A 13081-nucleotide genomic window follows, 5' to 3' on the forward strand; every position below is an offset into this window, starting at 1 on the left:
CTGCCAGCTGGTGTAGCTGAGCCTATTATTACAGTACAACTTGAGGTTAGGCCATCTATGTCTCTGGATGAGCAGAAGAGATGGATAGGTTCCAGAAGTTGCAGCCCCATACATTGATGGTGGTCCTTCAGAGGATGCCCAGGATTTCTTGGATAGGTGTCATGAGATTATACGCAATTTGGGACTTGTGGAGTTCAATAAGTTGATTTTACTACTTTTCAGCTGAGAGTGCCAGTCAAGAGGTGGTGGCAGACTTACTAGCAGGGTAGGCTAGCATGGTCACTTCCTCTCTCATGGACTCAGGTTTCACATTTCTTCTCGCAGAAGTTCATCCTACCTACTAGGACAGATGAGCTCCATAGACAGTTTGGGAATTTGGTGCAGGGTAGAATGTTAGTGATTCAGTATGAGATAAGGTTCACAGAGTTATCATGATATGCGGTTTTTCTAATTCCCATCGAAAAAGAGAAGGTGTGGAGGTTCATTGAGGGTCTTCATTTTAGTATCATGATTGGGATGGCGCGTGAGGCTAAGAAAGATACCACTTTTCATCATGCAATGAAGATTTCCAAAATCTTGAAGCATATCCGTATGCAAGGCCGAGAGGAGCACGTGGCTAAGAAGCCTCGTATACTAGAGGATTCAATGGTGCCTCATCTAGAGGCAATGGACATTATGTTAGAGGACATCATGTAAGACAAGTTCAGTCAGCACTTCAAATATCTCATGGCACCCCTGTCAGTCATGGTTTCCATGGTACTCCTTTTGGATAGTTTCTATATAGTGCACCTTCAACTTATGGGCAGAGTCAGTTCAGTGGGTATCCAAATCAGTTCAGTGGGTATCCAAATCTTCAGGGTCAGCCATATGTTCAGGAGTCTCGACATAGGAGGGGATGTTTTGAGTGTGGAGATTTGGGACACCTTAGGATGCATTATCCCAGAGAGAAAAGTGATGCACCACAGCAGGGTGCTCAGGCGATAGTTCCATCCCCAATTGATGTACCACCTGTTTAGCCAACTAAAGGTGGAGGTTAGGCAGTTTGAGGTCACTATAGAGGTAGAGGTTGCCTCCAATATAGTCAACACATGTGTTATTTCAGTCTGTCATAGAGATGCTTCAGTATTGTTCAATTCGGATTCTACTTATTTGTATGTGTCATCTTATTTTGCATCATATTCGGATATATATTGTGATTCTTTGGATATTCATGTTTATGTGTTTATACCTATTAGAGATTCTATTATGGTGTATTGTGTCTATCGCTCTTGTGTGGTTACTATTAATATGTATGATATTGTGTTTGATCTCTTGTTGTTGGACATGGTGAACTTTGAGGTGATTCTTGGCATGGATTGATTGTCTGTGTCATGCTATCTTGGATTGTCACACCAAGACTATGACTTTGGCTATGCCAGGATTACCTAGACTTGAGTAGAAGGGGTCACTCAGTCATTCTGTGGGTAAGGTGATTTCATTTTTGAAGGCTCAATATATGGTTGAGAAGGGATGTCTAGTATATTTGGCTTTTATTTGAAATTCTAGTACATAGGTTCCTTTCATGAATTCAGTACCGGTTGTAAGGGAGTTCCGAGAGGTGTTTCTTATGAATTTGCCAAGCATGTCACCAAAAAGGGATATTTATTTTGGTATTGACTTGGTTCCGAGCACTCATCCCATATCTATTCCACCATATCTTATGGCTCCAACTAAGTTGAAGGAATTGAAAGTGCAGTTGCAAGATTTTCTTGATAGGGGTTCATTATACCGAGTGTTTCTCCTTGGGGCGGAACATTTTTGTTTGTGAAGAAGAAGGATGGTTCCATCAGTATGTGTATTAATTATAAATAGTTGACCAAGGTTACTATCAAGAACAAATATACATTGCCTCATATTGATAATTTGTTTGATCAGCTTTGGGGGTGCTAAGGTGTTCTTTAAGATTGACTTGAGATCGGGTTATCACTAGTTGAAGATTAGGGATTCAGATATCCCTAAGATGGCTTTTAGGACTCGATATGATCCTTATGATTTCTTTGTGATGTCATTTGGTTTGACTAATGCTCCAGTTGCGCTCATGGATTTGATGAACATGGTGTCCAAGACTTATTTAGATTCTTTTGTGATTATGTTTATTGATGATATCTTGGTTTACCCTCGTAGCAAGGAGGAGCATAAGCAACATTTGAGGATTATGCTTCAGACCTTAAAGGTGAAAACTTTATGCTAAGTTTTCTAAGTGTGAGTTTTGGTTGGATTCAATTGCATTCTTAGTTCATGTGTTGCCTAGTGATGGTATTGAAGTTGATCCAAAGAAGATTGCAGCGGTTCAGAGTTGGCCTAGACCTACTACAACTACACAGATCAGGGATTACTTAGGTTTGGCAGTTTATTACTATCACTTTGTAGAGGGCTTTTCATCTATCGTAGACCCATTGACTAAGTTGACTCAGAAGCACGCTCAATTCAGATGGTCTGATGAGTGTGAAAAGAGTTTCTAGAAGCTCAAGACTGCCTTGACTACAACTCAAGTATTGATGTTACCCATATATTCGGGATCTTATACCATATATTGTGATGCTTCACACATTGATCTTAGTGTAGTAGTGTAGTATTGATGCAGAATGGTAAGGTGATTGCATATGCATCACGGTAGTTGAAACCTCATGAGAAGAATTATCCAGTTCATGATTTGAAGTTGGTGGCGATTGTGCATGCACTCAAGATTTGGAGGCATTATTTGTATGTTGTGTCATGTGAGGTTTATATTGACCATAAGAGTCTTCAATACTAGTTCAAGAAAAAGGATTTGAGGCAGGGGAGGTGGCTTGAGTTGTTTAAAGAATATGATATTACTATCCTGTATCATCCGGGCAAGGCGAATATAGTTGCATATGCTTTGAGGAGAAAGGCAAAGAGTATTGGTAGTTTGACATTTATTCTAGATAAGGAGAGACCTTTGGCTATGGATGTTCAGGTGTTGGCCAATATATTTATGAGGTTAGATATTTCTAAGCCCCGTAGAGTTTTTGCATGTGTGGTTGTGCAGTCGTCCTTGTTTGAGAGCATTAAGACTTGCCAGTATAATGATCCACATTCGTTGGTTCTTAAGGACACGGTGCAGCGAGGTGGTGCTAAGAAGGTAGTTATTGGAGATGATGGTGTTATGCGGTTTTTGGCGTGGATTTGTATTCCGAATATTGACAGTTTTAGGGAGTTGATTCTTGAAGATGCTCACAATTTGAGAAATTATATTAATTCAAGTGTCACGAAGATGTCATGACTTGAAGCAGCATTATTGGTGATAGGAGATGAAGAAGTATATTGTTGGACATGTTTCTCAGTGTTTGAATTTCCAGGAAGTGAAGTATGAACATTAGAAACCAGGTGGTTTGACTCAGAGGTTAGTTATACCGGAGTGAAGGTGGGAGCGTATTACTATGGACATCGTGGTAGGATTTCCATGGACTTTGAAGAAGTTTTATGCCATTTAGGTCATTGTTGATAGATTGACCAAGTTCGCACATTTTATACTGGTGTTGACTATATATACTTCAGAGAAGCTGGCATGTATCTACATCAGAGAGATTGTACGGTTACATGGTGTGCCTATTTCTATCATTTTGAACCGGCGTACTCAGTTCACTTCTCACTTTTGGAGAGTTATTCACCATGAGTTAGCCACATAGGTGGAGCTTAACACAACTTTTCACCTGTAGAAAGATGGTTAGTCCGAGAGGATTATTCATATTCTTGAGAATATGTTTATAGCTTGTGTGATGGACTTTGGGGGTTATCGGGACCAGTTTTTACCATTAGCAGAGTTTGCATACAACAACAATAACCAGTCCAGAATTCAGATGGCTCCATATGGGGCTTTGTATGGTATGCGGTGTCTATCTCCTATTGATTGATTTGAGCCTTGTGAGGCTCGATTATTGGGTACAGATTTAGTTCGTGATGATTTGAATAAGGTAAGTTGATTCAGGTATGACTTCATACAGCTCATTCCAGGCAGAAGAGTTATGCAGATAAGAAGGTCTGCGATGTAGCATTTATGGAGGGTGAGAAAGTACTTCTAAAGATTTCATCCATGAAGGGCATGATGGGGTTTGGAAAGAAAGGCAAGTTGAGTCCGAGGTTTATTGGTCGATTTGAAGTATTGGAGAGAGATGGTGAGGTTGTTTATAGGCTTGCCTTATCTCCTAGCCTTTTAGTAGTTCATCCGGTATTCCTTGTTTCTATGCTCCGGAAGTATCATGAAGACAAGTCGCATGTTTTGGACTCCAGCACATTGCAATTAGATGAAAATCTAGCTCATGAAGAAGAGCCAGTGGCCATTTTGGATAGGTAGGTTTGAAAGTTGAGGTCAAAGGAGATCGCATCGGTGAAGGTACTTTGGAGAGGCTAACTGAGTAAGGAGGATACTTGGGAGACTGAGTCGGATATGCAAAGTAGATATCTACATCTTTTTAGCAGCTCATGTATGTTTCTAAAGTCATTCAAGGACGAACGTTTGTTTAAGAGGTGGAGAATGTAACGACTCGACCGATCATTTTAAATATTAGGACCCACTTCCTCTATTTCTTGCTTTTCGTAGTTTTATTTGATGATATGTGACTTGTGGCAATGGGTGATTTTATTTTCGTAGGGTTCGGGAGTGAGTTGGAATACATAGTTTTTATTTGGAAGCCTTAAGTTGTAAGAGTTGATCAAGGTTTTACTTTTGGATTAATAACCGCGGATGGATGATTTGAAAGCTCCAATAGGTTCATATGATGATTTTGGACTTATATGTATGTTCTAATTGCATTTTGTATCTTTTTAGAAGGATCGACACTATTTATCAAAAGTTGAAAATTTGAAGAACTTAAGAGTTAATAAGCTTGACCAAGAGTTGACTTTGATATTATTGGACTCCGATTAGTGTTAAAAACTTTGGATATGTATATATAGTTGAATTGAACTTGTGTGTAAAGTTTGGAATTAATCCAAAGTGTCTAAGTGTGACTCGAACACTCTTTCGAAAGAATGAAGGATTAAGAACTTAAGAGAAATTCTATTTGGTTTGAGCCACGATTCTTTATTGTAATATTTTCGTGGATGTTTTGAGACTTTGGACTAGTCCATATAGGGTATTTTAACTTTTAGTAATGATTGGATTGAGTCCTGAGGGGGGCGGGTGAGTTTCAACACATTTGGAGCAAGTTCCGAAAGAATTGAGTTCCTGAAACAGGGCTTTTCTATAGATGGCCTGACTTCAAAAGAGAATTTATCCAAATCTAACAAATAATTTTGGTATGATGATGTTTTGATTATATTTTAGTGCTTTTAGTCTAGTTTCTAGTTGTTCAAATCATTAGTCATCCCGACTTTTATATAGGTAGTTATGGTCATTTTACTAAATGGTGTTTTATAGTCTTGAGTGCTAGCTCATTCTACGGTGGATTTGCGTCCCACATTCTACTTTGGCGGACCACAGACTTGTCTTGCGGTTACATGGGCAAAATTTTTATAGCAACTTTTTGGAGCTATTTAAGGTCGAGTTTTATGATTTTTCTTTTATTTCCTAACTTCTAGAGCTTATTTGAGAGGTTTGAGGCTAGGGTTTCACCTACAAGCTTGGGGTAAGTAATTTTAACCTAAATCTATGGTTTATACATGAATTTATCTCTAGATTTAATATCAAAATATAGATTTGAACAAGAGAAATTAGGGTTTTTCAGACCTAGACTAGAATCATCCAAATTGAGTTTTGAGTATCCAAATGAACTCCAAATGAAAAATTAAACACAAATTTGGACTCATGGGGTTATGGGTAAACACGATCTACCCATAGACTCTGGTTTTGATCATATGTGTTTGGGTTGACTTTTTGGGAATTGATTAGCATTATTGTTTAAAATTGATTCATATGATTTTATTTGACCTTATTGAGTATTATTTGATTAGAATTGAGCCGGTTGAAGGTGATTTATAAAGAAAGAGCGATTTGGAGGGTTGATTTGGCTTTGAAAGGTAAATATCTTGTCTAGATTTGGATTGATGGAATTTACCCTAGAAGATTGATCTTGTTTGATTAATTTCTATATACTGGGAGCATTGTATATGCGGTGCGGTGAGTGTATATACAAGTGCCATGGGCTATTCATGCTCGGAGTAGATTTTAGGCTACTTCATGCTTTGGATTTACATCACATGCTCCTTATGACTTGTTATTATTCTTGTGTGACTATGTGAACTCTCTTAATTATGCTAGAAATTATGTTTTAGGCTTTTGGTACCTTGTTGAGTGTAAATGGCTATTTGTGACATCATGTCATACTTGTTCTAGCTGTAGTCACACTGTTCACATGCACATGTCTTTGCATGTAAATTTTTTATGTCCATATACATCATTTATGTTATTTATGGCATTTATGCACATACTCTGTGTATGGAAACTCTCATATGGACTGAGGCTGATGCACATGAGTTGTCTGTACGAGATGTGTATTGTATCAAGTGAGTTTTCCATGCGAGTGTTATTGTTATTAGCACGTGAGTTGTATGTGCATTGTATGAATTTGGATCCGTTCCTTCGAAGTCAGATGATCAAACATTGTAGCTTGGACCCTATATGCGCATGTTTGTTGGACACTTAGAGAGTGTCAGTTAATGGGAGCGAGTCTTATTTATGCATACAAATTATAGACTCATGTATTTGGCATTTATAATAATGCTCTATGATGTACATCATTTTTATATGATGACTTGGTGTGCTATTATGAGCTTTTGATCATTCTTTATCTGAAAACATGTTATTATCTCTGTTAATTGTATTTGATCATCTTTGCGTTGTTGTTTATGCTAGATTCTTGTGTTGTATTAATTTATGGACTGTTCAAGCTATGATAGAAAGTATCAATTGATCAATTTTGCCACTATTTTGCCGATGTTAGTCTTGATACTTACTGAGTACATTGAGTCGGTTGTACTCATACTACACTTATGTATTTTTTTTTTGCAAATCCAAGTGTTGGCACTAGCAGAGCTGAGGAGTAGATCATCGTTGTGCTAAGGAGACTCGATGTAGTATAACCTGTTCATTCGCTGGCCTCGAAGTTACCTTACTTTCATGTTTTAAGACCGTTGTTTACTTCAAACAGTATTATATTTATTTCAGACTACTGTATTCTGACAATCTTAGAGCTCATGTACTCGTTGATATCAGTTTTTGGGGGTTATATTACTGTTTTCGCGTATTGGTGTTGGTTTTAAACTTATTTATGCTAAAAATCTTATTTAGACTTGATATAATACTTCATTTCTTCTATTTACTCGTTAGTTGTGTGATTAGTTCACTTAGCCAGCGTGTTAGGTGGCATCACGATCATTAGTGAGATTTTGGGAATGACACTAATAATGAAGTCTTCAAATCATAATGATGTTAGTTCAATTTCCATTACTAGGAGATATCTTCTCTCTAGAGGAAATTTGACATACCACGACCAAGAGTCCAAGAGGCTGTAGGATATTGATTGTCAGCAAAGGCTAAACACCTTCCAGGAAACTTCCAACACCAAACTTATTTTCAATGTTTCACGTTTACCTTTTGTCTTTTTGTTCTTGTGTGCCCTTTATTTAATTCTTGATTATTTATATTAGCCCTTCTTTTTACCATGTTTTAAAGGAGAAAATAATGGAAAGAGAATATCAGAATACTGACTTCCTCTGTTGTTTGTCAACAAAACATTGCCAACGAATGATTTAGGCAATAATATAATACTAAGTATTTATTAAAAAGATAAAACGAAGAATTATACTCCCATTTTATATTAAGTTAAGCAATTATTTAGACGCATCGACGTCCCAATTCCTCGTCCTAATTCCTATATATGCCTAACAAGGTACAACCACATCTAGCGCAGTAAATACAATCTCTTAAATGTGCAATTAAAGTTGGTTTTGACTAATTGGGTTATAAGCCATGTATAGGCATGCAAGAATGGCTATAAAAGAAAGAAATAAATGAACTGATATTGACAAAAATAACCTTCATGTATTAACTAATATTTCATCTCTGTTAAGTAAAGATATGTTTAATTGTTTTTGATTTTTTTTTTTGCATCAGCCTCCATATCCATATATAGTTGAGTGGAGTAGTATGTATATTTAAAATGAAATTGTTAATCCCTTTTATAAAGCTTAAAGAAGCTGAATGGCATTGGCAGGTGCAATACCAATGGTTGCAACTCTGTTTTAGTGGGCCGTTACTGGCTATTCATGGACTCCCTTTAAACGGTTTTTCTAGCAGTCCGTCATTCTCGTAGCCATAACTGTTCTCCTGATTGTTTGCCTTACGAGTCTTTGAATATATATTTGTCCGTACATTCTTTATACGTAAAACTGTTGTAAACAAAACTTGAAACCATGTGGAAAACTTCATGTTATTTGTTGAAACGGACGGTTACATCAGCTGCAAGGGCAAAGTGGCAACTGGATCGGAGTTATCAACATGGATGGTTTATGGGTGGGTATTATTTCAGTTCCGGAGGAGAAAAGAAGAATGGGATTAATGGAGGGTTAATTAGTAGTCAAGAGGAAGCAAAGAGGTTGATGAATGTGGAGGAGCTGAAGACGAGGCTAGGGATGGAGAGTAAAGAGGTTATTGGGTATTCTGAGTTACTGAGAGTACTGTGTGAGAATATTGGTTTGGCGAAAACACAAGGCGAGGCTGTGGCTTTTGCAAGACTGCTTGATGAGGCTGGGGTAATTTGGCTTTTCAGAGATAAAGTTTATCTTCACCCTAATAAGGTACGTATTTTTCTTTCATTCTTTTGTTAATTTGTATGTGAAAATAAATGCATATATGTTTCTGAATTATATGTCCAGGTAGTTGATGAAATAAGAAGGGCAGTGCCTCTAGCACTGCTACGTGAAGATGATCCTATAAAAGATGAGCTAAAGAATCTGCAGGAGAAGAAGGATAAAATTGATGAGGTTGCACATAAGCAGGTGCGTCGCATTTTGTGGACTGGATTGGGGGCTGGTATATTACAGATTGGACTCTTCTTCCGGCTTACCTTCTGGGAATTCTCTTGGGATGTAATGGAACCAATTACATTTTTCACTACTAGTAGTGGGTTAATATTGGGATATTTTTACTTCCTCATTACTTGTAGAGACCCAACATACCAAGATTTGTTGAAGAGGCTTTTCCTTGCAAGGGAGAGGAAGCTCATCAAAAAGAATAATTTTGATATTCAGAGGTTTGTGGAGTTACAAAGGAAATGCAAATTACCGCTCAATGGACAAGCATCGCTGAAACATCGGTTAGGGATTCAACTGGAACCGGAGGATCTTTTACATGGTCACTGAAAAACACCCTTTTTTTTAATTGACGATTAGTAATTTGATGAAATGACTATTATTACCTTTCTCTGTAGGAGAAGCTATCAATTATGTACATCTCTTCTTATCTTTTCTTGATTTATGTTATATTTCAGACTTTCAATCTTTTATTTAACCGGATATCTCCTTTTTTAGGCCATCATTTATATTTTTTCCCTTTTTAATCTTTGCAAATTATAACCTCCCGTTTCATAAGCGGAAGTGCCTAGCCTTTTCTCTCTTCTTCCTCTTCCTCTTCTCCTTCTCCCTTCTATCAAATTTATGATCAGTTTGTTGTTCAAATTAATTGTCAGATTGAGATTGAACGATATTCAACACTTTTACACTGTCCAAATTAGAAATTTATCTCAAATGAGGCCAGAAGTCATACAATTTGTTCATGTCTTAATAACTAAAAAATATGTAATTTTCAGGAAAGAAGCCATATACGGGGTGAGAGTTTGCAGAGTTTTGTGGGTATGATTGCAGAGTTCAAGATCACACTGGAACACTTAAATTCACTTGAAAATAAGTGGAAGAAAGGAATATCATTACTAGAGGCACTTTTGGTTTGGTCCAGACGAAAGCAATTACCAAAAAACATATTTCCTAAATCACTTATAACAATATATCTTAGCATACAACCTTTAAAAAGGTTTCACACAAATTAATTGGAAAATTTAGACCTTTAACAGACGGTCTTAAGTTATAGAAGAAACTGAACTACTTATATAATTATGACAAAACTTTAGACCACTTGGCTTAAAACTGTAGAAGAAACTATAAATTTTACGACCAAACTGTAGACAGAGGTCTGAAGTTGGTCGGAAGGTTTCTTTCACACAAGTTCATTGGAAAACTTTAGGCCCGATGGTCTAAAGTTGTAGAGGAACTATAAAAATATTATGAGCCGGGAGGTTTATTTGTACAAGTTCACTATGAACTTTAGACCCCATGGTTTAAAGTTGTTGAAGAATTTTAGGCTCGACAATCTAAGTTGTCCGGAGATGATAGGTAAATTTTTATTTCTTTCTGGTTGTGTAGTGCATGAGTTATATTTGCAGAACTTTTTAAAATAAGAACTGAAAGTACAAGAAGGGGTGAATTGTATGCCTGATAAAAATTTAGTCGATTACAGTATACACTTAGTCAACTGGTACGGAGACAGTCTGCACAAAATCATTAGTCCTTCAATTTAACCAAATGCAAATAATAACAAATAGTAAAGTGCAGAATATAATATGAGAGTGATAAAATAAATGACACCGGGAATTTTATATTGGTTCGGAACCAATGTGATATCCTAATCCAGTCCTCTTGGGTTGCAAGAGTGTTATCTTTTAGAGTTCTATGTAAATTCAGTTGAGTACAACTTTTGTGGTTTCTAGCGTTCACCACCAACATTTACAAGGGTTAGTTTTCACTCGCTCACCAACAAACGATAAAGGGTTGGTTTTCACTCGCTCACCAACAACGACACTTTGGTTTTCACTCGCGCACCGAAGAAACGAACAACGACACAACCTCTCAGTATTTTTTCCTTTCTCTCTATCTTTTATGACACTTGTAAACTTAAGAATAACGTGCTTGTCTAAGGTGTAGAAAGAATAGGAAAGTTGTATGCGAAGCTGATGCTTTAACAATTGCTGGGCCTTCTCTTTTATACTGAATATCTAAATATTTTGACTGATGCTCTTCATAAATAGAGTAATCTTCTAAATAGAGTAATCTTCTAATCTTGGGTACTTTTTCTTTCACTTGACCATGCAGCTGGATATCCTCCTTGAAGGTCTTGAAATACGCTCCTTGACTTTGTCTTCATGATCTTTGAATTAAAATCAGATTCTGTCAATCTTGCCTTACGTGGAGAGTGTTGATTGCCTTGAATGAAGATTCTTGCCTATTGATTTTCCTTGGAGTATTTCTTTCTTTCTTGGCTGTTGCATATTCAATAAGTAATCACCTTTCCTATTGCAGGGAACTTCTTAATACTTTCAAGGAATGCTTGGTAAAATTGATTTCCTTTCCTTCCATAAGAATTATGACAATTATGCTCCTTGACTTCCTTAAATATGAGTAGTAGACAATATTATCAATTTTCAATCAATGAAGGCTTTCCTTTTGAATAATGCTCGTTTAATTCTCAAGCTTCAATGTTTTGTCCATCACGTCCTTGAGCAAACCATGAATATCATCTTTTCTTGTGAAGATTATTTTCAGCTTCCTTTTATATAAAGATCTTTGGGAAATACTAATTTATTTCCATAACAATGCTTGTAGTAGCTCAATAAATCTTTGTTCAAAAATAACTAATATTCTTTTCAGTAATTTCTTTGAACTCTTACTCTAGCTTGTACAAAAGATATGAGCTCTTATTTAAGTAACCCAAGAGAATTTTAAGATCCTCTTCCATTACCTTGGATCTTGACTTTTGTCTCCAATATGAATGTTACACCCCATATTTTCGTACGTGAAAGTACGCCATAAATAAATTGATGAAAGCTCGGGAATAAGATTATTTTGGGATCATAAGTATTATGCTATTTCAAACAAGGGATAAGTAAATTCGTAAAGGTGAGAGGGTAAGCGAATCGAAGAAAATAAGTTTCGTCAAAGTTTGGCAATTTGGGATAAAATACGGACCGAGCTATAATACCCTGTATTTATGGACTAGTGTCATACAAAGTACCCCATGACCACGATAGTAGGATACATAAAATATGTTAAAAATAAGTAATATTTTAAGTAATTTGAGATAATTCTTAATTATGTGGGTAATTGGTTAATTATTGGGTAACGGAATATTACCTAAATTAACTAATGAATTATGGAATAAATATTAAAACCCCAACCCCCACGTGGCAGCAAGCCACTACCTAAACATATGACTCTTAGTCATTATGGGTTATGTGGCAAACTAATATATTAGATACAAAACACTACATGTTTCTACTTGTAAAGACATAGAAGAATAGCATTTTGACTTCATTTGGATGTGTTAAATACAAAACACTACAAAACAGACATTAAGAATTTATATAAAGAAGAATTCATAACACCTTCAACCAATTCCTACAAGGATTCCAACGTTAGCAACCTCAATCCAACGAGATTTCTTAGCACCTTAGCAACGTGAGATTTTGCGATTTTAAGGGAGTAGGGTGCAATCTTTATCAAGAATATCATACAAATTTTTCATACTCCAGGTATATTAAGGCTAAGCCCTTCCTTCATTTTGGCATGATCTCATAATTACATATTTTTGATAACGAGGCATAAAGAGAAGTTCATACTCCCGAATTTATATACGTTATCCTAGTCTCATAAATTACAGTATTCTCCTTATCGGGACTTCATATTTAATTGAGTATTGTCTTCTTCCAGTCAAGAGAGTAGAGAGCCTATATATACAGTATTACAGTATTTTCATTACCATCGAGCTATAATCGATGGGCAGGCCCCTATTGGGCAACCTCTGATCATATGGTAAGTTATATACCGAGCCTACTGTGGCCGAGCGCCTATGAGCGAGCCCATTTGGCCGAGATACAGAGCCTAGTATGGCCGAGCGCCTATGAGCGAGCCTACTATGGCAGAGCAGTTGTAAATATACCGAGCCTTATAGGGCCGGACAACTATTTTACTTACTATATTAAGAGAGTTGAGTCAGTATCAGCAGGTAAGCATATCTTCAGACTATCTTTGACTC

At 36.6% G+C, this 13081-nt stretch overlaps 2 protein-coding genes across 4 annotated transcripts; both read left to right on the top strand.

Moving 5' to 3' along the window:
- The first annotated feature begins 1999 nt into the window (after positions 1–1999).
- On the top strand, positions 2000–4354 carry LOC138895745 (uncharacterized). The gene is made up of 4 exons (XM_070180470.1): positions 2000–2212; positions 2795–3188; positions 3772–3885; positions 4005–4354. The coding sequence occupies exons 1-4, from the start codon at positions 2000–2002 to the stop codon at positions 4352–4354; spliced, it is 1071 nt and encodes a 356-aa protein (XP_070036571.1).
- A 3807-nt stretch (positions 4355–8161) lies between these two features.
- On the top strand, positions 8162–11211 carry LOC104086136 (calcium uniporter protein 5, mitochondrial-like). Of its 3 annotated transcripts, none has more exons than XM_070181654.1 (3): positions 8244–8796; positions 8875–8997; positions 11143–11211. In XM_070181654.1, exons 1-3 carry the CDS (start codon positions 8413–8415, stop codon positions 11194–11196), a joined length of 561 nt encoding a protein of 186 aa, XP_070037755.1. In that variant the 5' UTR covers positions 8244–8412; the 3' UTR covers positions 11197–11211. The 3 variants fall into 3 exon arrangements, with proteins under 3 accessions (XP_009588622.1, XP_070037755.1, XP_009588623.1); XM_009590328.4 differs by lacking the exon at positions 11143–11211 and adding an exon at positions 9165–9302; XM_009590327.4 differs by lacking the exon at positions 11143–11211 and having other exon boundaries at positions 8162–8796; positions 8875–9508.
- The last annotated feature ends 1870 nt before the right edge of the window (positions 11212–13081 follow it).

Source organism: Nicotiana tomentosiformis, chromosome 7, assembly GCF_000390325.3.
Source record: "Nicotiana tomentosiformis chromosome 7, ASM39032v3, whole genome shotgun sequence".
NCBI classification, from domain to species: domain Eukaryota; kingdom Viridiplantae; phylum Streptophyta; class Magnoliopsida; order Solanales; family Solanaceae; genus Nicotiana; species Nicotiana tomentosiformis.